Here is a 22,713-nt window from a genome sequence, read left to right on the forward strand (position 1 = left end):
CCTGGGTTCCCACTGTTCTCATGATTTTCTCTTGGGCTGGGGGTGGAGCCCGATGGTCAAACACCGGAGCACCCTGTGTTCGGTTCCCAGCACTGGCGAGGGTTTCTCTTTCCTTTAGGTCATGTGATTATGATGTACCTTGGTGTCATCTGTATTTTAAGACTCGAGCTTCTTGGTTCTGTAGGTTTTTGTGCTGTTGCTTTTCAAATGTGGAAGATATTCTATTATTATTTCTTTAAATAATTGTGTCCCTGCTCCTCTCTAATTACACTTTGGGCTGCTAGGAAATGTCTCAGAACTCAGTGATGCTGTGCCCCACCCCTCCCTGTGTTTACCTTGGATTCTTTCTGTTACTGTATCTTCAGAGGGTTACCTTCCTTTGTAATATTTGATTTGCCTTTGATCCTATTTTACATATATTTGGTACTGGGGATAGAACCAAGCCACACCCTCAGCCCTATTTTATTTTTATTCTTCAGTTTTTGAAACAGGGTCTCATGGAGTTGCAGAGGGCCTCACGGGATCCTCCTGTCTCAGCCTCCCAAGTACTGGGATTATCCTCTTTATTTAGAAACAGGGTCTCACTGAGTTGCAAAGGGCCTTACTAAATAGCTGAAGCTGTCCGTGAACTGCAGTCCTCCTGTCTCAGCCTCCCAAATGCAGGGATTATAAGCGTGCGCCACCACGCCCAGCTCTTATATTTATATTTTATATCCTACATTGCAGTTATCATCCTTAGAAATCTGATTCCAGACCCCTCCCCTGATGGTTTTCGGGCTGAGTTGGGCTATCCTGCGCTTCTTTCCTTTCTTCTGGATAGGTCTGTCCGCAGGTCGGATATCCCAGGTGATTATTGGAGATGAACAGCGACAGTACCTACTGGTGATAGGGCGGGATGTGGACGGTGTCCGCTTAGCCCAGCGACTGGCTCAGGCAAACGAGATTGTCCTGTCCTGGAACTGCTGGAAGCTGTGTGAGCAGTACATGTTTGAAGTGGAAATCATGCGGGAGGATGAGGCTGTGAAGGTAGGAGGCTGGCCCCATCGTACACGCCGTAAGAGGCCTTGCTGTGCCACACAGGGCTCTGGGGGCATCATGTGATGCCTGGCCAAAGCAACAATTGCAGCTCTAGCTTGGAGGGAGGCTGGGGTATTCTCCCAGGAAAATAGATGAGGCTGGGGAGATAAAAGGTATGTGAGAGAGAGAGAGAGAGAGAGAGAGAGAGAGAGAGAGAGTGTGTGTGTGTGTGTGTGTGTGTGTGTGTGTGTGTGTGTGTGTAGGGACCCAAGGGTAATCATGTTGGTCCAAGGTGGGCACAGCATTGAGCCGTCTCCTTCCTCTAGTTAAGAGATATACGGATCATTGACCCATTTGATTTTGATGAGCATTTGGACAAGTGCCTCGATTATCTGCCACATTACCGAACGAGTGCCGGTGAGTTACTTTGTCCTTTTAGCCTGTGCCTGGAATTTTAAAGATTAATTTTCCACATGGCTAAAGATATTTTGTTTTGTTTTTCCTTTTTTTCAGAGACACTAAGAACTGCACTGGAACTGGTTCCAGACTCTGCACTCGAGCAGAGGCTGCGGAAGCACATCATGAAAGGCCTTTTGAAGAAGGTCGTTTCCTAGTTCTCGAGCCACCACGTACATTTATACGTGACAGTTCACTTCCCGGGCCCATTGTCATCCTGGGAGACCGCCCCTTCCGAACCAACATAATTACTGTAATGAACATGCCGTGGACCTCTAAGTTAGCTTTCTCTAGCCGAGGAAGCAGAAGTCATATTTCTTTTTCAGTTTGTTCTCCAAGCACTTAGCACACTGTGATCAGATCTAGAGAACATGCTTCCTCAGTGCATTTTGGATGTTTGTGTACATGTGAATGTCCATATGTAAGGACATAATGACTAATGGAGCAGATACGTCAAACCAGCGCTTAAAAGTGGAGCGCTTAGCAGTAAATCAGGTTTAAAGCCAAATAAGTTAAATTTTAGGTGCGCTCGTTTGTTTGTACGTTTTCTTTACTTCTGAACCTGAGCTTTAACTTTGTGTCTATAAGTTACTGCTTATACTTACCCTGAATTATAGACTTAAAGTGCTTGAAGCTGATGGAGTTCAAGACACAGGCGGGTCACTCTGTGTCTCTGTAGATTGACGAAGGCCAGCCCGTGGAGTACGTATCCGAGTTTCGTACAGTGACCATGGTGTTGGTGAGCCTCGAGTTCCACAGGCCAGCATGGCTGCTGCGTTTGTGTCGTCTTGTCCAGGAGGCTGCCTTGTACATCTCCACAGTCATTGAAAAGGGGGGTGGCCAGCTCAGCAGGATCTTTATGTTTGAGAAAGTAAGTACAAGGCACTTGACCCGTCCTCATCAAGGTGAGAATAAGTCTTATGTGATCATTCTGGCTCTACACGAGCCAGGTCCCTGTATTATGTTAAAACTTACAGTATATAATGTACCGACTCCATCTATGTGTGCACGTCCGGGTGTATCACTGTGAGCCTCGATAAGAGTTTAAAAACTTCAGGTGATGTAAGTTAAGGAATGCTGTGTTCTAGTTAATTTTCAAGGATACTGAGTGTTGAGATTTTGGGGTTTTTTTTGTTTTTGTTTTCGTTTTTTTGGTGGTACTGGGGTTCCTGGAAGCCCTTCTACCTCTGGGCTACACTCCCAGACCATATATATATATATATATATATATATACACACACACACATACATATATATACACATATACACATATACACACATACATATATATACACATATACACATATACACACATATATATATATATATATATTTTTTTTTTTAATTTGGAAACAGGATATCTTAAGCCAGCACAGCTGGCTTCGAGCCTGCTCGATCCTCCTGTCTCCACCTCCCAAGCGCAGGGATTACAAGCGTATGTCACCATGCCCAGCAATTTTTTCATTTTTTTAGTTCTTGTTGAAAATCCTTGTAAGAGTGTAAGGAATGTTTTTCTGGCTCTAATAATAAAGTAAATATAATCTGATTTTTCCCAGACAATCTAGGAGCTTGAAAAGAAGCAACATCATAAGACGTTATAGGTGAAGAAAGTGTGGGCAGCTAGGCTTAGCTCAAGACATACACTAGGAGTCGATGGCTCTTTGAGGCCAGGAGGTCTTGCTATGCTGCTCAGGTGGCGCCCCAGAGTAGCCAGTCCCACAGAAGTGCACCACTGCACCTGACTTGGATGGGTCTAGATTCCAACTCTTCTTGGGTTTTAAATTCTGTTTTTGGAATAGCTAGTTAAATCAAGATTACTTTTTTCTTCATAATGCTGGGGATAGAGCCCAGGTTCTTGTACATGGTAAGTAAGTATTCTACCACCGGGCTATATTTCTAGCCAGGATTTTTTTTAATATCCCCATTGGTGTAGCTAAGAGCACCATTTCGTGAACTTCTGTTCCAAGTAGGCATAGACCCAGCTTAGCAGAGGCCAGCCACATCCCTCCCCAGATGAGTGTCCCTCCCCTGTCATCTGTCCCAGGGCTGCATGTTCCTCTGCGTCTTCGGCCTTCCTGGAGATAAGAAGCCAGATGAGTGTGCACATGCCCTGGAGAGTTCCTTCAGCATCTTCAGCTTCTGCTGGGAGAATCTTGCTGAGACCAAGTGAGGAGGGAAGTGGGGCAGAGGAGCTTCCCAGGCCCTGGGGCTCTGCAGGCAGGGCAGGAGGCTGCCACCTGCAGCAGGGGCTGAGGGCGTCCAGACCTGCCTGGCGGGGAAAAGAAGCCGAAAGAGCTATTAAGAAGTCACTACACACGACTCTGGTCAGGGTGCCCGGGAGATGAAGACAGGTTGTCATCTAATGGGTGGGAGAGGTGAAGAACAGCACACTTAGTAGGGTCCAAAAACCCTGCAGAGGATTAGAGTGCGAACGGCATGCGCATGTGGACAGGATGCAGAGGAAGGCGTCCTGTTTGCGAGACAGGATGAGAGCAGTTGCAGGAAGGCTACCTGGCCAGGAGGGAGCCCGACTAGTAACCTCCTCCTCCTTGGCTTCCGCTCGGGTCTTTCTCAGATCCCTTGCTCTTTCTGGACCTCACGCTGACCTGACCTCCCCTCTCCACATCCAGTCCACGGCACCACCTTCTACAGCCTAGTCCTCGTGACAGTGGGTCGCAGAAGGCCGCAGCAGGACACAGCTGGCTGGGGTCCTTAACACTGGTGTTTGTCTTACTTGAAAGTGTAACACTGACACATTTGGAAAAGCTGTTTCCAGTGTGGACACTGAGCCAAGGTCGACTTGCTTGCCATGCTTATTCAGGAGGGTTAAAACCCCATCACACGTGGATATGGCGCTTAGCATTATAGACCACTTTAGTGTATGCTACTAGTGAGAAGATTCTACATCCTCCTCTATCCCTGAGGAAACTAAGGCTACGTAAGAGGATTGGCTAGCAAATAGCAAGGCTGGTAACGAAACCCAGGTGCTTGGTCTTCAGTTCCTCCACAACTCCTCTCATAAAATGCTCCCAGGAGGAGTACATATACTCCTATTCTATGATTATAGAGATATACACTTAGAATGTTAGTTTTAGAAAGAAATTAGAGACTATCTGATCCAGCTCCTTATTTTACAAATTATTAAAGATGCTATAATTTCTTAATAGACACACAAACTCAGTCCAAGGCAAATGTGTGCTGGCACTTAGTTTGGGTGGGGTGTGCAGAGACTCCCACAGTCTGCCTACCAGTTTGATGCTGGGCCATCTCTTCTAGTACCATTCTGTTCTGATCCTGAATTTTGCTTTGACCCTCCAGTGGTTTTGCCCTTAGCCCTTGCGACTGAATGCAAGTCATTTCCCTGGCCTCTAGAGGCCTCCTGCAGTGCCCTTCGGGATGCCTCTGTGACTCCTGCGCCATACCTGGTCATTTAATCTTATTTAGTTTAACATAAAATAGGTGTTAAGAACCAGAAGGGATATTAGGATTCATCTGATCTGACTTTCATAATTTACGGAATCTGAGATCTGGGGGGGTTAGTTGGCGTGCTGAGTGGCGTGGTGCAGCAGGTTTCCAGGTCACGGTCTCGTCCTGTTTTCCCCTTGAGGATCATCGGCAGTTCAGGACTTCTCAAGTACGTCTGGTCGGCCGCCAGTCTCGTAGCACGCTCAAGGGAAGAGGTGCAAGCTCGGGTTCCTTCTCAGTGCTTTCTGAGAAACATTTGCATATCTAAAGTTCTAAGTGGTCTTCCGGTAAAGAAAATAGTTACATCTGATTTTATTTACCACTTTCTAAATATACTTTATCACCAAACACTTTTCTCCAAAAAGACTGATTTGCTTTCCATAACTTGTTCAGTACAATTTCCAGGAAAAACATCCTGTGGGAGCTGTGGTAAGGCGCTATAGAAAGAAATGGCCGGGCCCGGTGGCGCACACCTGTGGTCCCAGCAGTTGGAAAGCTGAGACAGGAGGGTCGTGGGCTGGCAAAGGCCAGCCTGGGCAACTTAGTGAGACCCTGTGTCTACGTAAACAATAAAACAGGGATGGAGGTGTAGCGCAGAGTAGAAGGCCCCTAGTTTAATCCCTAGTACCGCAAAAGAAAGACAAGGAATGTCTTCAGAGGTGTCAGAGAAGCCTGGCCGGAGGGCGCTCCGCAGCTGGGGATAGGCAGGTCGTGCTGCGCGGAGGAGGCGTCCTGAAGCATTAGCCCTGGTCTCGCTCACGCTGCGAGCAGAGCCCACTGCTTGCTTGTCCTGGGCCTCTTTTTACTCACTCAGGCAGTGGCCCCAGCAAAGGGATGAGAAGAGCTCCTTAAAGGAAGGCGGGGCGCTGGCGGAGGAGGCGGCGATGAGAGCGTGGCCTCTGTGCCACTGAGCACGTCTGATTTGTAGTTTTAACTGGAAACCAGCTGTGCCCATTGTACCTCCTTTCTCCAGCCACGGATCTTGGTGCATGTCGCAGGAAGTCTTCGTGTCAGTCAAGCACAGACGGTTTATGCTCTCTCTTTACTAATTCACGTCTCCCGTGCTTTCCGTTTTTATTATGGTGCACCGTAATCATACATCTTGATGAGGTTCAGGGTGATAGCATACATACACACGCAAGAAAGTGCAGTGAGGGTTACTGTGTGGGATTGCATTAAACTGAAGCGCTTCTGTGTGCAAAGGAAGCTGTCAAGAACCTCAAGAGAGCCGACAGAATGGGAGAAGCTCTTTGCCAGATACCCCTCTGAGGGAGGCCTAATCTCCCCCATACTTTTGTGTGTTTGTAGCACTGGGGATTGAACCCTAGGGCAGTACCTCTGAGCTGCACCCGTATGAATGAATGAATGCTCTTTTTGCATCCTGTCTGCTCTGTGAGTGCGCTTTCCTGATCTCTGAGCATAGCACTTGTGATGACAAACGTCTCTTCCTCTCCCTCCATCCCTATCGCCTTCATCCCACACTCAACTTCTCCGGGACGAGGAATTTGAGATGCCTGAGCAGTACTTAGCACTGTGCAGACTTCTCAGTGCTTGCTGAATGAGGCATGAATGGATGAAAAGTATTTCTCGTTTAAAAAGCGTATTCCAAAGATAAAGGCGTCTCAGGAATCTCCCGTCAGCGGTCCGGACATAACATTCGGGTTATTCCTATACCCTGAGATCCTGTCATTATTTGCTCCACTGACTCTGTTTTGGTCCCCATCGGTCCTCTCCTTGCTCAGGGTCTTATCTGAGGCAGCATGGTACTGAATATAGAAACGAGGATCTGAGGGTCCGGAGGCCTGGATTTTCATCTGACTTTTGCTATAGACCTCTGGGAAAGTTAAACTAACACTTTCAGCTTTCAAATAGTGCTAAGATCTTTGCCTTGCCCACCACACAGGCTTGTTATTAATTACGTCTCAAAAAAGCAGGTGAGATGATCCATTTTAAAGTACCTCAAAAAGTAGACATTAAGCCTCTAACATATAAACGTGGGGTTTCAGAACATCTTTTTACTACTAACAACTCCCCAGCGAGCCCTCTTGAAGAAGGGAGACCATGTGTCTCTTAGTAGCCACCCCAGGACTCCCAGGCATCCCTGTGCTCGTCGGCTGGGCCAACTGACCGTCCTTTTCTGACCCTTCCTTTCCGCACTCTAAAGCCAGACGTGTGGACCCAGAGAGCGGCAGGCCCGCTCCCTGCGGGGGTGTGGGGAGTATTTACCAGTTACTTCCCTCACCCCCAGGCTGGTTTCCATCAGCATCACCAATGGCCCAGTCTTCTGTGGTGTGGTCGGGGCCCTGAGGAGGCACGAGTACACAGGTAGGACGGAGCGCGGACGCTCAGCTCTGAGGGAGGGGAGAAGCAGAGGAGGTGGTCCCAAGCCGAGGGCCCCACATTTTGCTTCTCCCCACACAGTCATTGGCCCCAAAGTGAGCCTTGTGGCCAGAATGATAACTGCGTACCCAGGCTTGGTGTCCTGTGATGAGGTGACTTACCTACGATCCATGCTGCCTGCTTACAACTTCAAGAAGCTGCCAGAGAAAACGATGAGAAACATCTCCAACCCGGGGAGGATGTACGAGTATCTTGGCCATAGACGATGCCTGTGAGTGCCCATGTGGGATTGCTTAGTCCCGTCTCTCCTGGAATTAATAGGAATAGTAAGTCTATTGTGTGACATTGGCAGTGCGAGCACTGGCCTGCTGAGGTAGACACAGAGGAGGCTCTGGTGTTGCGGCCCTCGGCTCGTGTGTGGAGCTCTTCCCTGGTTCCTCAGTGAGCTTCCTGCTCCCTACAGGAAGAATAACAATAAAGGACCAACCCATATGTTCTCTGCTTTTTTTCTGTGTTTACATCACAATTTATTTACTCCCCTGAGCCTGAAATAATCAGTAGTGCTTTGAGGTACGTTCCCCTTCCCTCTCCCTCACAATTTTTATTTCTTAAGACCCTTTGACATAAGCTGGGATTGCAAGTTTGGGACTAGGCTCAACAATTTAGTGAGGCTCTCAGAAACTTAATGAGGCAGTTTCAAAATAAAATATAAAATAGGGCTGGCAGTTGACTCTGCCCCTGGGTAGATAGGTAGGTAGGTAGGAAGAAGTAAGTAGTAGGTCAGGAAGTCTCCCTCTTCAGTTATCTGGAAAGACTTGCTTAGGAGGAAGGCCTGTTACGCTCGAGGCTTGTTTGCTGTATGCATGCATGTACGTATGTATGTATGTATGTACGTACGTACGTACGTATGTACTTTGTGGTACCAGATATAGAGCCACCCAGGGGCATTCTACATCCATGCTATGCCCCCAGCCCTATTTTATTCTTTAATTTTGAAACAGGGTCTCACTAAGTAGCAGAGGGCCTCAGTAATTTTCCAAGACTAGCCATGAGCCTGCGATCCTCCTGTCTCAGCCTCCCAAGTACTGGGATTACAGTGTGCGCCACCACGCCCGGCTTGAGGCTGTTTTAATAAAACATTTCCCTTTGTTCTTTTTCCCAGAATGTTTGGGAAGAGACATTTAGACAGAGCGAGAAATAAAAATCACCCTTTGTTAGGTGAGTTTTCTTTTCTAAACGATTGTATTTTATTTTTCAGCTGTAGATGGTTAGATGAAATGTAAAAAATGGGGTGGGGAATGTATTAGCATGTGTGAGGCCCTGAGTTCAATCCTAGGGGGGAGGGGGAGGAAGGATGCAAGACTGAATGATTTTAAACTTCTGTTAAAAACAGAGAGCTGCCCTCCTAGTGTATTTGTTTCTTTTGAAGAGAGCCTGCCATTTCTTCCCATCTTGGGTGTTTAAGTTTCATGTGGAGTTTTACCACAGCCCACAGCCTGCGAAGCACCAACGCCTAGTGAGGACCTCTGGGTGCTGCAGCTCTGCTGTTGAGGGCTCACCTGCTTTATTATGAACCGTGCCTAGAATAGTAAAGACAACACCAATATTGTTGCCACCTGCACAGTATAGTCTTTATCTTTATATTTAATTTCAATCTATATTTATTTGCCTATTATGTAACAGTGACAGAATTCAAAAACTAAATTGTTATGAAGCCGGGTGTGGTGGCACTTGCCTGTCAGCCCAGTAATCGGGAGACTGAGACAAGAGGATCGCAGATTGAAAGCCATCCTCAGCAACTTAGCAAGGCCCTCAGCAACTTCCTGAGACCCTGTTCAAAATAAAAATTAAATTAGAGCTGAGGTGTAGCTCAGAGGTACAGCATTCCTGGATTCATTCCCCAGTACCACACACACACCCACACGTGCAAAAGGTTATTATGGAAATTTTTACAACAAACCAAGAAATAGCCTTCGTGTGCGTGTGGAGCCTCACTGTGCTGGACATGACCGCTCGGGCTCCACAGCAAGCCATGTCGACCAGCACACGGCACCACGTGGTGCTGAGTTGGTCTAGACTGAGATGTGAGGCTCCACGGAAGAGTGGGATTCTGCCAGGGTGCAGGGGCATGGAGGTGGGGGACCTTCCCGAGAGTTACCTTGGAAATTGACTCAAACAGGTAGAGTCAGCTAAAAGCACAGAAGTATGAGGTGCGCCCTGTTTCTGCAGACCGGGAGAAAGAACTGGAAGCCTTCAGACTGGCACAGCAGGAGTGTCTGCAGCAGAAGGCGGGGCGAGCAGTTCTGTATGAAGGTGGGAAAGGCCACGGGAAGAGCCAGCTGCTAGCCGAAATAGACTTCCTGGCCCAGAAGAAAGGCCAAAGGTAAAGATCTGCCTTTCCAGCTCAGCCTGCCACTGGTGCGGCTCGGCTGGCATTAGACTCGCCGTCTGTGGACTGGGGGGTGAGCAGCCTCTGCGTGGGTCAGGACTCCCAGTGACCAGGGTAACGTTCAGCAGGGTGCTGCCACTGAAGCTGAAGGAAGCGGATTCAGAGAGGTGCTTCTACGCCGTCCAGACCCTCATGGCCATCTTCTTTGAGATCGATACGTGCCCAGCCTGTCACCGGCAAGAGCAGCTCCACAGGCAGCTCTGTGGGCTGGTGGACACGCCCCTCCACTGTCTCTTTAATGACCTCTTCTTTGTGAAGGTAATCGGGGCCACTGTCACTCCTAGTCAGCCGAGGTGTCCTGTGATGTGATGTCTCCGGCCATGTGCGTAGCCTAAGAGCACCCGCTGGCCATGGGAAAGCCAGGGTGTGAACCCTCCTCTCACCCTCTGAGCTACGCACAGTGCTGGTTGGCCTCGCAACTGTATGCCCCATCTTGAGAAACCCATTCTCAGTCAAAATAGAATGATTTTCTGCTCACTTTGGAAAACCTGCATACTTTTATTAGAGTGTCATTTTGAATGCTAATGTATAATCATGTTTCCCTTCAGTTTCCCTTATCCTTCAGAGTGTCGCACATGGACGAGCTGGCCAGACAGAAAAAGGTTCAAGAGTGCTTTATCCACATTCTCCAGGAGGTGGGTACTTTTGCTGCCAGCCCTCCCTGCTCATGCTGGGGAGGGCTTGTGCTCACCTTCGTAGAGCCACACTGCCTTGAGCTGGCCGCTCTCGCCTGCCTGTTTGTGGATATAGTCCTTGTGTCTGTCTTTAACGTGTCTTCATCCTACAGCACAGCATAGCGCACAAGAGGCTTGGCTCTTTCCCTATCCCGTTTCGTAATAAGATTTTAAAGTTTAATTTAAAGCAGTGACTTCCAAATGCAGGCGAATGGCTATTTTACCAACTATTTCTTAAAAACACAAGTAATCAGGACTGCAGAGTCAAAAATCTGTGCAAGCGGAAGCTAATATAGTCATTCTGGAAAGCAATCACATCTTATGTCGAATTTTAATCACATAAATCTGGTAGCCCCAGGAGTCGGGTTCCTGGAAGTGCTCGTGTTTGGAGGCCAAGGCGTTGGCCTGACTGCCCAGAGGCAGCCGCAGCGGAGAGGGCAGTGCAGCGCGGAGTCAGCGGAAAGCGGAAAGTGGCAGCACGGCTGAGGGCGGCGGCTCGCAGAGAGCGCTTCGAGACTGATGTGCGGCCTCGTTTGGAGGTTGCGGCTTTAAAGTATGAGTTCCCACACAGGATGAAGCCTCGGCCAGAACGAAATATTCAAAATCTTCACCGTTGATTTAGAGAATATATTGATGCTTGCTGCATTTTTAGTTAAGAGTATTTTCTTGTCCAAAGAAACTCAGTACAATTCTTTAGGGATTAGACACATAGGATATATTTTCCATTTACAAAGTAAACTATTACCTTGACTTAGAATCCACTTTACTCTGGAAACCCCAGCCTGTGTCTACATTTTATTTAAGCTGCTGGTGGGAAGTTCACGGTAGAGCGTGAGCCCAAGCGACTGGATTTCTCATCTTAGCTTGTGTTGCTTCTTTGCTGTTCTTTCCAGGCAGTGAGGGCAACACCGCTGGTTTTCCTCATTGATGAGGCCCAGTTCCTGGACGCGGCATCCTGGGAGTTCCTGGGAGCCTTGCTCTCCAGCCTGCCCATCCTCATGGTGATGACGCTGACCCCGCCTGCGGCCCTGTGCGGCTGGGCCCAGCACATCCTGCACAGCCCTCAGGCCGTCCTCGTGCCCATCTCCACATTGGCAGCACCCTCACTGTTGAGAATGGCATGTTGGGAACTAGGGGTGGTGAGCCTCCCTCAGGAGCTGCAGATGTGAGTGCCAGGAGGAGCTGGGCACTGCCCTGGGGGCTGAGCCAGTGCCGGGGTCCAAGGGAGAAGGCCCAGGACTCTGGGCGGGGGGGGGGGGCACTAGCAGTAGTAACTGTGATGGGACCCTAGATTAGGTTACGGGAGACAGACTCCTCCTAAGCCAGTAAGAGGCTGTCTCCCGGGCTCTTCACCCAGATTTTCACGAGACAGAACTTGTATGACTTGCTTCTGTGTGATTCCACCAGGCCCTTAAACAAGGGATGTTCATTTAACATCAGCAGAAGCAAAATGGTTGAGAGAAAAAAGTTCTTTCCCAAATGCATTTCAGAGCCAATCAGAAGCTGATTTGGTTTTCGTTTTGTATTTTTCTGTGCTCTACTTCCCTCTTGCTGTATATCATGGAGACCTGACTTCAACCCTCAGTATGAACTGGCCTTAATGCTTGGCCACCCTCCAGTGGGCATCTTTAGTCAGCCTTCCCTGCTTGCCTTTCTGCAGCTACCTTCTTCACAGGAGCTTTAGAAACCCCCTGTATTGTGAGATCCTATGCCAGGACCTTCTCTCTAAGGACATACTTCGTTTTCATGACCTACGGGAGGAGGAGGAGAACAGCAATTGGGAAACGCTCTCGGGTAAGCTCGGCTCGCCCCTGGTTCAGCCCTGAGGTCCGTTCTCCAGCAGAGCATCACCAGTCCTTTAGGAGGCTGCGGCTATTTCTGCTGGCACTGTGGGCCAGAACAGGCCTGGCTCAGTATGCAGATATGCCACCGGAGTGAGAACACAGGTCCTCTCATTAGGCCAGGCGGGGGCAGGAAAATACAACCGTGAGAGTCCAGAGTGGAGAAGTACACGTTCCTAGGGAAGGAGGACTTGAGGGCGTAGACGGGGGAGGAGGATGGGAAGGTGGGGTAGGTACAAGCATGTGTAAGTCCAGAAAGGCCTCCTTAGCTCCGACGAAATCAAAACCGGCCCTTCGGAAGGTCGCGGGGAGTCCAGAGCAGTGGTTGGCTTGTCAGAAGAGTCAGGAGCGGTGGTGGTGGAGCTGGCCAGCATGGCGCCCCGTTCCTCTTCACTCCACAGTCTCCCGGCTACATTTTTGAAATGTGCTCTGAAAGCTGAAGTCCCTGAGCGTAGTATTTTCTTCAGTCACAGTCTTTTTTCCCTACAGCCAATGCCATAAAATCCACAATGTCTAGTATTTCTCCTGCCAGCTCTGACGAAGGCCAAGAACTTTACATCTGCACAGTCAAAGATGATGTGAACTTGGAAACGGTGCTTCTGCCCCCACCGCTAAAAGGCAAGTGCTTTGCATGCCGTGAGGAGCCCATCACGCCCTGGTGGTGTGCAAGCCTCTCCTTACCATGCCCACTTAATTTTCTTCTAAAGAAGAAACCTGCCTTCCAGAGTAAGTTCCGGAATGGCGTGAAGAGCGTGTTGACGCTGCGGAGTGCTGCTTGGGCTTTACTTGAGGGAGCCTGTTGCTCTGTTTGGGCCGGCTGATGGCCTAGAAGGCTCTTCAGTTGTTTTATTAAAATGAGGTTCCGAGCCGGGCGTGGTGGCGCACGCTTGTAATCCCCGCGCTTGGGAGGCGGAGACAGGAGGATCGCGCAGGTTCGAAGCCAGCCGCGCTGGCGTAAGAGACCCTGTTTCAAAAATATAAAATAGGTCTGGGAGCATAGCCCGGAGGTAGAAGGGCTTCCAGGAACCCCAGTACCACAAAAAAAAATATAAAAAAATATAAAAAAATTGCCGGGCGTGGTGGCGCACGCTTGTAATCCCCGCGCTGGGGAGGCAGAGACAGGAGGATCACGCAGGTTCGAAGCCAGCCACGCGCGCTGGCTTAGGAGACCCTGTTTCCAAATAAAAATGTAAAAATAGGTCTGGGAGTGTAGCCCGGAGGTAGAAGGTTTCCAGGAACCCCAGTACCACCAAAAAAATAAATAAATAAATAAATAAAATGAGGTTCCGAGTTCTTTTTTGCACAGAGATTTGGTTGGCTGGACAATTACTGGAAAACCCAGACATGGATACAAGGCTCTTTAAGAAGTTTGGCTGAGCCGGGCGTGGTGGTGGTGGCGCGCGCTTGGGAGGCGGAGACAGGAGGATCGCGCAGGTTCGAAGCCAGCCGCACGCGCTGGTTTAGGAGACCCTGTTTCCAAATAAAAATATAAAAATAGGTCTGGGAATGTAGCCCGGAGGTAGAAGGGCTTCCAGGAACCCCAGTACCACCAAAAAAAAAAAAAAAAAAAAAAAGTTTGGCTGAGTACAGAGGCAGGAAGATTAAGGCTTTGTGTGTGTGTGTGTGTGGGGGGGGGTACTGGGGTTCCTGGAAGCCCTTCTACCTCCGGGCTACACTCCCAGACCTATTTTTTATATTTTTATTTGGAAACAGGTCTCTTCAGCCAGCGCGGCTGGCTTCGAACCTGCGCGATCCTCCTGCCTCCGCCTCCCAAGCGCGGGGATGACAAGCGTGCGCCGCCCGCCCGGCTTAAGGCATTTTTAAGATGGAGAGATTATCCACATAATGTGTTCTAGGTTTGTCTACACTCTGTTCATTGCTCTTTTTCTTTTCCTTTCTTTCTCTTTCTTACCTTTGGGTGCTGCTGCAGAAATAGCAGTAAACCAGCTGGACCTACTGAGCCCAGAGGCACAGCTGCTGGTCAAGTGTGCCGCCATCATTGGCCACTCCTTCCACATAAACCTGCTGCACCGCCTCCTGCCTGGCTGGGGGGAAAGCAAGCTGCTCCAGGTGGTGGGGCAGCTCGTGGACACACACGTGCTCCGCTGGCTGGACAAGAGCCACGAGCTTCCTGCCGAGTCCATGCCCGCGCCTTCCAGGACTGATTGCACTGACGAGGTCGGAGAGAGGAAGAAGTCAGGTAAGGATCAGCCTGTTCTCAGGTCTTAGCAGAGAGCCCCGGTGGGGATGTTCTGTGTTCAGAAAGACCACGAATATCATGTATCAGGGGCTTCCCTCCCAAAGCTGACGGCTAAGAAACAGGAAGAAAATTATCATGTAAACAGTAAAGGAGCTGTGGGTGTAGTGAAAGAAATAATCTGCATCGGAATTGTCTTAATTTCAAGAATTTAAGGTCCTTGTTAGCACATGTATTGGTATTTATGTTTTGGTTTTTTGGCTCATAAAATATTGCCACGCTGGGCATGGTGGCACATGCTTATGATCCCAGTACTTGGGAGGCTGAGACACGAGGATCGCAGATTTGCGGCCAGCCTCAGCTACTTAGTGAGGCCCTCGGCAACTTAGTAAGACCCTATTTCAAAATAAAGAATAAAAAAAATAGGGCTGAGGTGTAGCTCAGAGGTAGAATGCCCCTGGGTACTATACTGCTATATATATACATATATATGTATTTATGTACATAAACACATAGCCAGGCATGATAGCACAGGCCTGTAATCCCAGAATTTGGGAGGCTGAGACAAGGTCATCAGCTCGTCTTAGTGAGAGCTTTAGCAATTTAGGGGACCCTGTTTCAAAATTTTAAAAAGAAACACATGTACTGAAACAAATGCCAGTGAACAGAACAAGATGTAAATTAAATAGCCTGTAATCTCATGTTTTCCATTTAAAAGAATAAATTTGTAGCATGCACAGTCCAAAACAATATGAACCGCAGATAATTTCCCTTTGACTTTGAAATATGTTTGGGCCTGTATTTGAACATAACATTTCCGATGATTTTGACATTTGTAACACCCTCCATTTAGGAGGAACCATTAAGTAATATTTCCACTGTATTTCAGTACAACTAATAATTTCTTCCTTGTCTACCTTATACTAGGTATGGTCAATTCCTTTCATATTGGTGCAAAATTCTTCATATGAAGGAAGCGTCCATACTTTTACTTACAATAACATTGTAAATTTTATTTACAATAATTAACTATAAATTATAAATAAAGATTCTTATTAAATAGCCAGCAAGTGCTTAGGGGTCCGCCATGGTGGCACGGTGGGCTGTAGGGGAGGCTCATTGGATTATCCTAAATTTCAGATGCTGGCTCCTCCTCTCCTCTCGGGCTGCCGGAAGCACTGCCCCCGGCGCACACCAGCGTGCTGGAGTTTGGGGTCCCCCTGCTGCGAGAAGCGGCCTGGGAGCTGTGGCCCCAGGAACAGCAGATAGCGCTGCACCTCGAGTGTGCCTGCTTCCTCCAGGACTTGGCCTGCCGCTGCGGGAGCTGCCACGGCGGGGACTTCGTCCCTTTCCACCGCTTCGCCGTCTGCCCTCCCAAGCGCTCCCGTGGGCTCTCCAGATGCTGCGCCTACAGAGACACCGGCTCCGTGCTGACGCCAGTGGCCACGGACAGGCTGCAGCTGCCTTTTGGCCAAGGTAAAGCAGGCGGCAGAGGACGGTGGGCACTCTTCACCCACGCACCTGGAGCTTCTCATCGCAACTGCAGCCAAATCGCAGGAGATGTAGGCGGGATGCACCCCTTAACCCCAAAGTCACAGGGATTTCAAAACTGGGCTCTCGCAGTCAAAGGAACCACGGAGCTCAGATTTGTTTCGGTTGGCGCTCTTGGGCATGTTACTTATCCCCAGTTCATTGGGGAAATAGCAGCAGCTGCATGGGGTCCGTAAGAATCAGCCTGGTTAAAATGGCTGTCGGATTGCGGGCACATGCCGAGTCGCGATATGGTAGCGATTGCTTTGTGGTATTGCTCAGGTCAGCGCCGACCCCGAGTCCCTCCATGAGTGTTAGGAACCTGACATGGATGAGCCTGGGTCTCCACCCTCCTGACGCTGTCAGTTGGGGGAACAGCATGGAGGTACGGCACAGCAGAGCTGGGGTGCCTAGCGAAGGGGCGGTGAGCCCGCGTGGGACGGTCTGAACTCTTCCTTGAAGGAGACAGTGCCAGAATTGGGGCAGGGATAAGTAGGAATCCACTCTTTGGGGCCTCCCCGGCCACCTGCCGTACCTTGCAGGACAGCTTGTGGTCTCCATTGTCAGAAAGTTTCTCCTCCCACCAGGCAGGAGGGCTCTGCCTCCCTGCAGCGCCATCCATCTTCCTGGTTGTACCCTCTTCCATATTTGAAGCCAGCTGCCAAGACCCAACCAAATCTTCTCTCGTCTAGAAGTTGGTCTTGGTGTTCGGGTGGGGAGGGTGAGGACTGCAGGCAGAAGTGGTAGCTGTGCCGTTGAAGAGCCGGGGGGGCATTTGGCCCGTGGCCCTGATACTCTTCTCCCTGCGCCATTACCCTGACTGCGAGCGTGCGCAGGCACCTGAGCGCTTCCCTGGGTGTTCTGCTTCCCAAAGTGTGGTGTTGTAAAGAAGTTGTGCTGGACTTCCTGTGTGGCCTTTACTTTTGCGACGTCAGTGCCAGCCGTGGATTAGGCAGCGTGGTGAGTCTAGGGAGAGGCTGCAGACCTTCAGGCCCCAGCTGGCGGCTGAGGGTCGTCTCAGAAGCAGGTCATACGACCTTGGCATTGCCCAGGAGCACCGCCGAAGGAGCTGCGCACAGAAGACGAGACAGTGCCAGAGTGCTGCCAGGCCCTTCCTCAGTCCCCGAGCCTTCAGCATGACGACCACCAGGGAGCTTGTCCTTTGGGTCGCCAGGCCCTCCTCACAGCGGCCACTTATGGGGAGCGGGAAATGAACAGGGGTTCAGTCCTGCCACCGCACTGAGTCCTGATCCACAAAGCTCCACATCATCCCTAGTATTTTCTGTTTTGCTCCGTGAGAAGGCGCGGTCAGACCTGGAAGCTAAGCGTCACTGGTGGCTGCAGGGGTCTTTGCTCTGGGCGTGCTTCCGCGGGCCTCAGGTCTGCGGTTCACCTGGTCTGACTGGGAACCCGAGCCACGTGATTTCTGCTATTAGAAGCGTCCATCCACCCAGGACAGACACATCATCAGCCCATTTTTTCCCTTCATTGGGCAAGCATTGGGTCTCCTTCAAGGTGAGAACTGGTTTGGGGAGACGGAGAATGAGGGAAGTTACTGTGTGAATTACAAATAGCTGTCGTTAGGGAATTTACAATGTGTTGTCCTGATTTTGTGATGTTGACTTCAGAAGAAAAGGTAGTCAGCAATTTTAAATGTCCTCAGTGAATCCCAACATGGATAATTGAAGATAGTGTTTTTTCCCCACAGATGGCTTTGGGTTCCAGGAGAAAGCATTCAAACGTCAGGAGGCCTTCGCAAGTGAACGCAGCAGGTAGGCGGAGGTGCTGAGGGTCCCTGGGCCCACAGCGAGCGACAGACGTAGACGGGCACGCCCGCAGTGGGGCTGGCCGGCCACCCGGCTCTTGTGATCAGCCCAGAGTTCAACAGGTCCCTGTGGAAAATCAGTTTCTTTATATAGCAGCTTTCACATGCAATGTGTACAAAGAAGTTTTTCAGCTATAAATTTTTATCAATTATTTTTTTATCTCAGGTAATATTAAAATGAATGTATGTTTCCTAACCATGTACCTCCACACCCTCTAATCCCATCGATTTAAAATGTACCCACCTCCAGTTCACTATATATTTTCCATCCCACAGGCCCAACCTATTTTCCTGCTGTCTTCAAACCCTCTCTCAATGCCCAGTGGCCTCTGGGGCATCCTGTAAGGCCCACCTCAGTGCCCCCGTCCTGCAAGGCCCACCTCAGTGCCCCCGTCCTCCAAGGCCCGCCTCAGTGCCCCCGTCCTCCAAGGCCCGCCTCAGTGCCCCCGTCCTGCAAGGCCCGCCTCAGTGCCCCCGTCCTCCAAGGCCCGCCTCAGTGCCCCCGTCCTCCAAGGCCCGCCTCAGTGCCCCCGTCCTCCAAGGCCCGCCTCAGTGCCCCCGTCCTGCAAGGCCCGCCTCAGTGCCCCCGTCCTCCAAGGCCCGCCTCAGTGCCTCTGTCCTCCAAGGCCCACCTCAGTGCCCCCGTCCTCCAAGGCCCGCCTCAGTGCCCCCGTCCTGCAAGGCCCGCCGCGGTTCCCATGATGGTGGGTCGTTGTAGTTCAGAGCGCCCTCCACTCTGTGGAAAGTGCAAGGGACTAGCAGCGAGAGGTGAGCACTGGTTTTGGTTTCACCTCTCACTAGCAGTGATGCCAGGCACAAGTCACTTCTCTGCCTCAGTTTCCTCATTTGTAAAGAGAAGTACTCTTGGCTGCCCGGCAGAGCTGCCGTGGGTCGGTGATGTATGCACAGTGACATTCCAGTGGCAATCAGAGAGCCCATTCGCGCCAGCGGAAGACTGCTGTCACGCTTCATCGCGCCAGGGTTTCATTCAGCACCTAGATGTTGGTTTACTCTTCAGATGTGGTCTTTTCCTATTTGGACTGTGGGGTGCTTAGGTTGGCTTTAGAATTTTTTAAATTCCTAAATAGAGAATTGTAGTCACAGCTCTGTTCCCTGACTTATAAAAACTTACGGAGCAATGGAAGAGGCAGAAATAAAATTAACAAACTACCCAGAAAGCGTCCTGGAACAAGCTGCACCCTCCTGACAAGAGCGGCAGCTTCGTGGCCACCCCCAGCGTGTCTGTTTCCACAAAGGACAGAGGAAGCGTTCCTGGATGGAGTGGCCCAGAAGCTGGCTCAGAGCAGCCCGGGGGAAGGCCTGCTGACGGCACCCTGCCGCTGCGCCCAGGTCCTGGAGGCGGTACTCGGGCCCCTGGCGCAGCACTGCCTGGTCGTCGGGGAAGCCAGCTGCGCCTTCTACTACCTGCTGGAGGCTGCCGCAGCCTCCCTGGACCTGTCGGATAGTTACATGGTGAGAGGCTCTGCCCTTGGCCTCTCCAGGAGCCCTTTGACCTGGGGGGCTTGACTGAGGTTCTGGAGAGTGGAGGAACATGGGAGGCGGGAGGGAGCTGGGAGGGATTCAGGAGATGTGAAGGGGAGATGGTGGTAAAAGCGCTCCCACCTGCCCGCCTGGCTGCCCTGACATGGGCCAGCCCGCCTGTGGCTAACTCCGTCCAGACCAGGTCAGATGGGGACCTGCAGCATAAGCTGGACTCCTCTTCAGCGCTGCCCAGGCCTAACCCGTTTCCACCCTTGCCCCTCTGGAGGCCTTCTTCTATCTGAGGAAGGCAGGCAGTGTTCTGGGCCGGCCCTCAGCATTCTCCTTCTTGAGAAAGCGCAAAGTGAAGGTCTGTCAGTTCGAGGAGGCGACTTTCTGCCGTCTGCGCTCAGAGGTGAGGCAGGCGGGCGGCCTTCCAGTGCGGTGATCCTTCCCGGGCGTGTCCTCTCGTTCTTAGCCCTTCGTGGTGTGTGTGATTCTAAATGTGATAATGTGACGAAAGGTGATACAAGTTTTTACAGGCTGGAGTATATAGAAAGCGAGAGAGCCCGCTAGCCCCACGCTGTCCCCACCGTAGTTAATAGCATGAGGCGTATTCCCACCAGCTCTGTACATGTATCACTCTTTTCAACATAGTACCATATTCTACGTTCCTTTTCTTCAGCTGACTTTATGTCCTAGGGATTGAATCCAGGGTCACCCCACCTCTGAGCTGCACCCCAGCCCTATGTTATTTTTATTCTGAAACAGGGCCTCGCTAGGTGGCTGACAGTCTCACTACGTGCTGAGGCTGTCCTCGAACCTGCGGTCCTCCTGTCTCAGCCTCCCCAGTCCTGGGGTGACAGGCGTGTGGTTACTCTTAGTGGTATGAATGACACATTTGCACATGTGTGTACACATTGACTTGCCGCGTGGCCAGCGCCCGTGCCCACCGTAGGGTGTGTCGAGTTTGTTCCCTTGTTCATGTACAAACGCTTTTGCTGTCTCTGATTTGGAGGGTAAACGCAGCCTCAGTGCAGTCTTGTTACAGACCTCGCTCCTCTCTGAAAGAGACATCTCCAAAGGCGGGCGCTAAAGCACAAGCTCCGGGCGGCGGCACTCCCTGCATATATCAACCTCTGGCACCAAAGCGTGCCATCTCACCATGCTTTTACATGCTTGTCAACGTCAGATATTATCAGGCTCCCCTAAGCTTGCTAATCCCTAGACAAAAGCTATATTGTGTTTTAGTGTATGTCTCTTAATTAACATGGTATGGCATTGTTATGTTTATTGGTTATTTGTGTTTATTTCTCTGAAAATTATTCTGTTATGTTCTTTGTTCATTGGAATATATAACTAATGTAGTGTGAACCTTAAGATAATCTGATTATGGAAACCAACCTCGTCTGTATGCCTTTGGAGAACAAAGGCAATATCAGAACATTTTAGCGTTGAATTATTTTTGCTTCCATCAAGTGGTTTTCAGAGCAAAGTTAAATATTTTCCTTTCTATAAAAAGAAATTACAGCCGGGTGTGGTGGCGCACGCTTGTCATCCCCGCGCTTGGGAGGCTGAGACAGGAGGATCGCACCCATTCAAAGCCAGCCTCGCCTCTTAGTGAGGCTCTCAGCAACTTAGTGAGACCCTGTTTCCAAATAAAGTATGAAATAGATCTGGGAGTATAGCCTGGAGGTAGAAAGCCTCTGGGTTCCACCCCCAGTACCACCAAAAACCTAAATAAATAAAACAAATAAAAAGAAATTACTGTGCAGTTCTCCCAACACTTCCTAGAATCACAAAGACTTGACCACTTTCTTGGGAAGTTCAGCCTTAGAACATGAAACTACAGGATCACCTCAAGATGGTTCCCCAAGGCCCACGACGGCACTGTGGCCGTGCGCCCTACTCAGGAAGGAGGGAGAGAGGACTTGGTGCGTCAGTGTGTCTCAGTCTGTCCACATGACGCTGCCATGTCACCTAGCAGCATCCCTTTCCACCTGGGAGCCGTGCGGGTTGCGGAGGGCTCTCAGGCCCCGTCTCTGCGCCCCTTCTGCTGCGGCCCCGCTGACTCCAGCACCCATTTCCCTTCTCTAGGTCTGCTTCAACATGGGACAGATCACGTTGGCCAAAAAACTGGCCAGGCAAGCCCTTCGACTGCTGAAAAGAAATTTCCCTTGGACCTGGCTTGGTGTCCTTTTCCAAACATTTCTGGAGAAGTATTGGCGTTCCTGCTCCCTGAGCCAACAGCCAGGCAACCCCAATGAGAAGTGAGAAACCTGGCCAAACTGCCCCGGTCCTCTTTAGGGCCACAGAGAGATGCGCCCCCCCCCCCCGCCTAGGGCTCTGCCCGTGCTCCCCGAGCACCCTCTCGCTCTCAAGTAGACGTCAGCACAGCCCGAGCACGGGCGGGCATGGAGTAAGACGTGTATCTGAGCACACACGTAGGACAGGTGACTCATACAGCCCCAAGCCTTCTGCCTAGCCCCAGCCAGTCAAAGTCGGCAGAGAACGTCAGAGTGAGCCTTTGAAAAGCCTCTCCCTGGGCTCTTCTCCCTCGAGAGAGATGAAGTCAGACCCACATGGGCTAGGAGTGGCTTGCAGGACCGGCTCCAGGCTTGACGGCCTACAGAAGATCCTCTGTGGGTGGGGGCTGGCACTGGTGGGGGTCGGTGTGCTGACCGCCCCGTGCCCCGCCACAGGAAGAAGCAGCTGGCGGTCGTGGAGCAGCGGGTGCGCTGCCTCTCCCTGCTCTGGCAGCTATATAACCTGGAGGCCACGGCCAGCAGCCGCAGGTGTGCCCGCCTGGCCGCACTCATGCAAAGGAATTCAGCTGAGGAGTTTGCCGAGGAAGCCCAGGTCAGTAGCCTTGGCTCGCGCAGAGCCCCGAGGGCTGGCGAGGAGGCCCGGCCCCTGTGTTTAGCCTGGTCTAGACACCTGATCCCGGGATGGAACAGCTTCTCGTTTGCAGTGTAGACCGGGTTCCAGGCCTGGGTTAGATGTGGTCTCCTTGGTCTGAATGCTGATTTTTTTTGTGAATATTCAAAAGAGGATTTGGTGGTTTGAGTGGTGTAGGTGGGGAGCGTGGAGGGAGGGTCATGGTTTTGTCAGATTAGTGATGCTGACAGCAAAAAAAGGAAAGGAAATAGGTCTTCCTAATTTTAGCATCTGTCTTTCTGTCTTTTATCCATTTACTCAAGAAGTACTTGATAAAAACATACTATATGCCAGGCACTGAACTTGGCTCCAGGGGAACATGTGGAGGATGGTAAAAGCTAGTAGATGTATAATATGTTGGGTGATCATCAATGTGATGTGGAACTGGGCTGGGTGGGTGGGTGCTGAGCTGGGTCCTGGGCTGGGTGGGTGGGTGCTGAGCTGGGTCCTGGGGCTGGGTGGGTGGGTGCTGAGCTGGGTCACCAGGTGACATTGGCACAAAC

General features: G+C 50.7%; 1 protein-coding gene across 1 annotated transcript in view; it reads left to right on the forward strand.

Annotated features, from left to right (window-relative positions):
* The window catches only part of LOC308266380 (adenylate cyclase type 10-like), a gene marked incomplete at both ends in the record, with an annotated part of 37,948 nt that overhangs the window by 8,713 nt on the left and 6,522 nt on the right, over positions 1–22,713 (forward strand). Inside the window, 21 exons of the mRNA XM_080700571.1 lie at positions 821–1,026; positions 1,344–1,434; positions 1,531–1,619; positions 2,153–2,344; positions 3,518–3,639; positions 7,187–7,263; positions 7,360–7,549; positions 8,441–8,496; positions 9,508–9,661; positions 9,796–9,985; positions 10,276–10,362; positions 11,295–11,566; positions 12,062–12,195; positions 12,732–12,860; positions 14,173–14,442; positions 15,580–15,915; positions 17,678–17,741; positions 19,051–19,267; positions 19,563–19,688; positions 21,371–21,543; positions 21,976–22,132. Of these exons, the coding sequence (XP_080556697.1) occupies positions 821–1,026; positions 1,344–1,434; positions 1,531–1,619; positions 2,153–2,344; positions 3,518–3,639; positions 7,187–7,263; positions 7,360–7,549; positions 8,441–8,496; positions 9,508–9,661; positions 9,796–9,985; positions 10,276–10,362; positions 11,295–11,566; positions 12,062–12,195; positions 12,732–12,860; positions 14,173–14,442; positions 15,580–15,915; positions 17,678–17,741; positions 19,051–19,267; positions 19,563–19,688; positions 21,371–21,543; positions 21,976–22,132 (3,332 nt within the window). The remainder of the gene's footprint in view (positions 1–820; positions 1,027–1,343; positions 1,435–1,530; positions 1,620–2,152; positions 2,345–3,517; positions 3,640–7,186; positions 7,264–7,359; positions 7,550–8,440; positions 8,497–9,507; positions 9,662–9,795; positions 9,986–10,275; positions 10,363–11,294; positions 11,567–12,061; positions 12,196–12,731; positions 12,861–14,172; positions 14,443–15,579; positions 15,916–17,677; positions 17,742–19,050; positions 19,268–19,562; positions 19,689–21,370; positions 21,544–21,975; positions 22,133–22,713) is intronic.

The sequence above is a fragment of the Muscardinus avellanarius genome (assembly GCF_963383645.1).
Source record: "Muscardinus avellanarius genome assembly, chromosome: 8".
Taxonomy (NCBI): Eukaryota; Metazoa; Chordata; class Mammalia; order Rodentia; family Gliridae; genus Muscardinus; species Muscardinus avellanarius.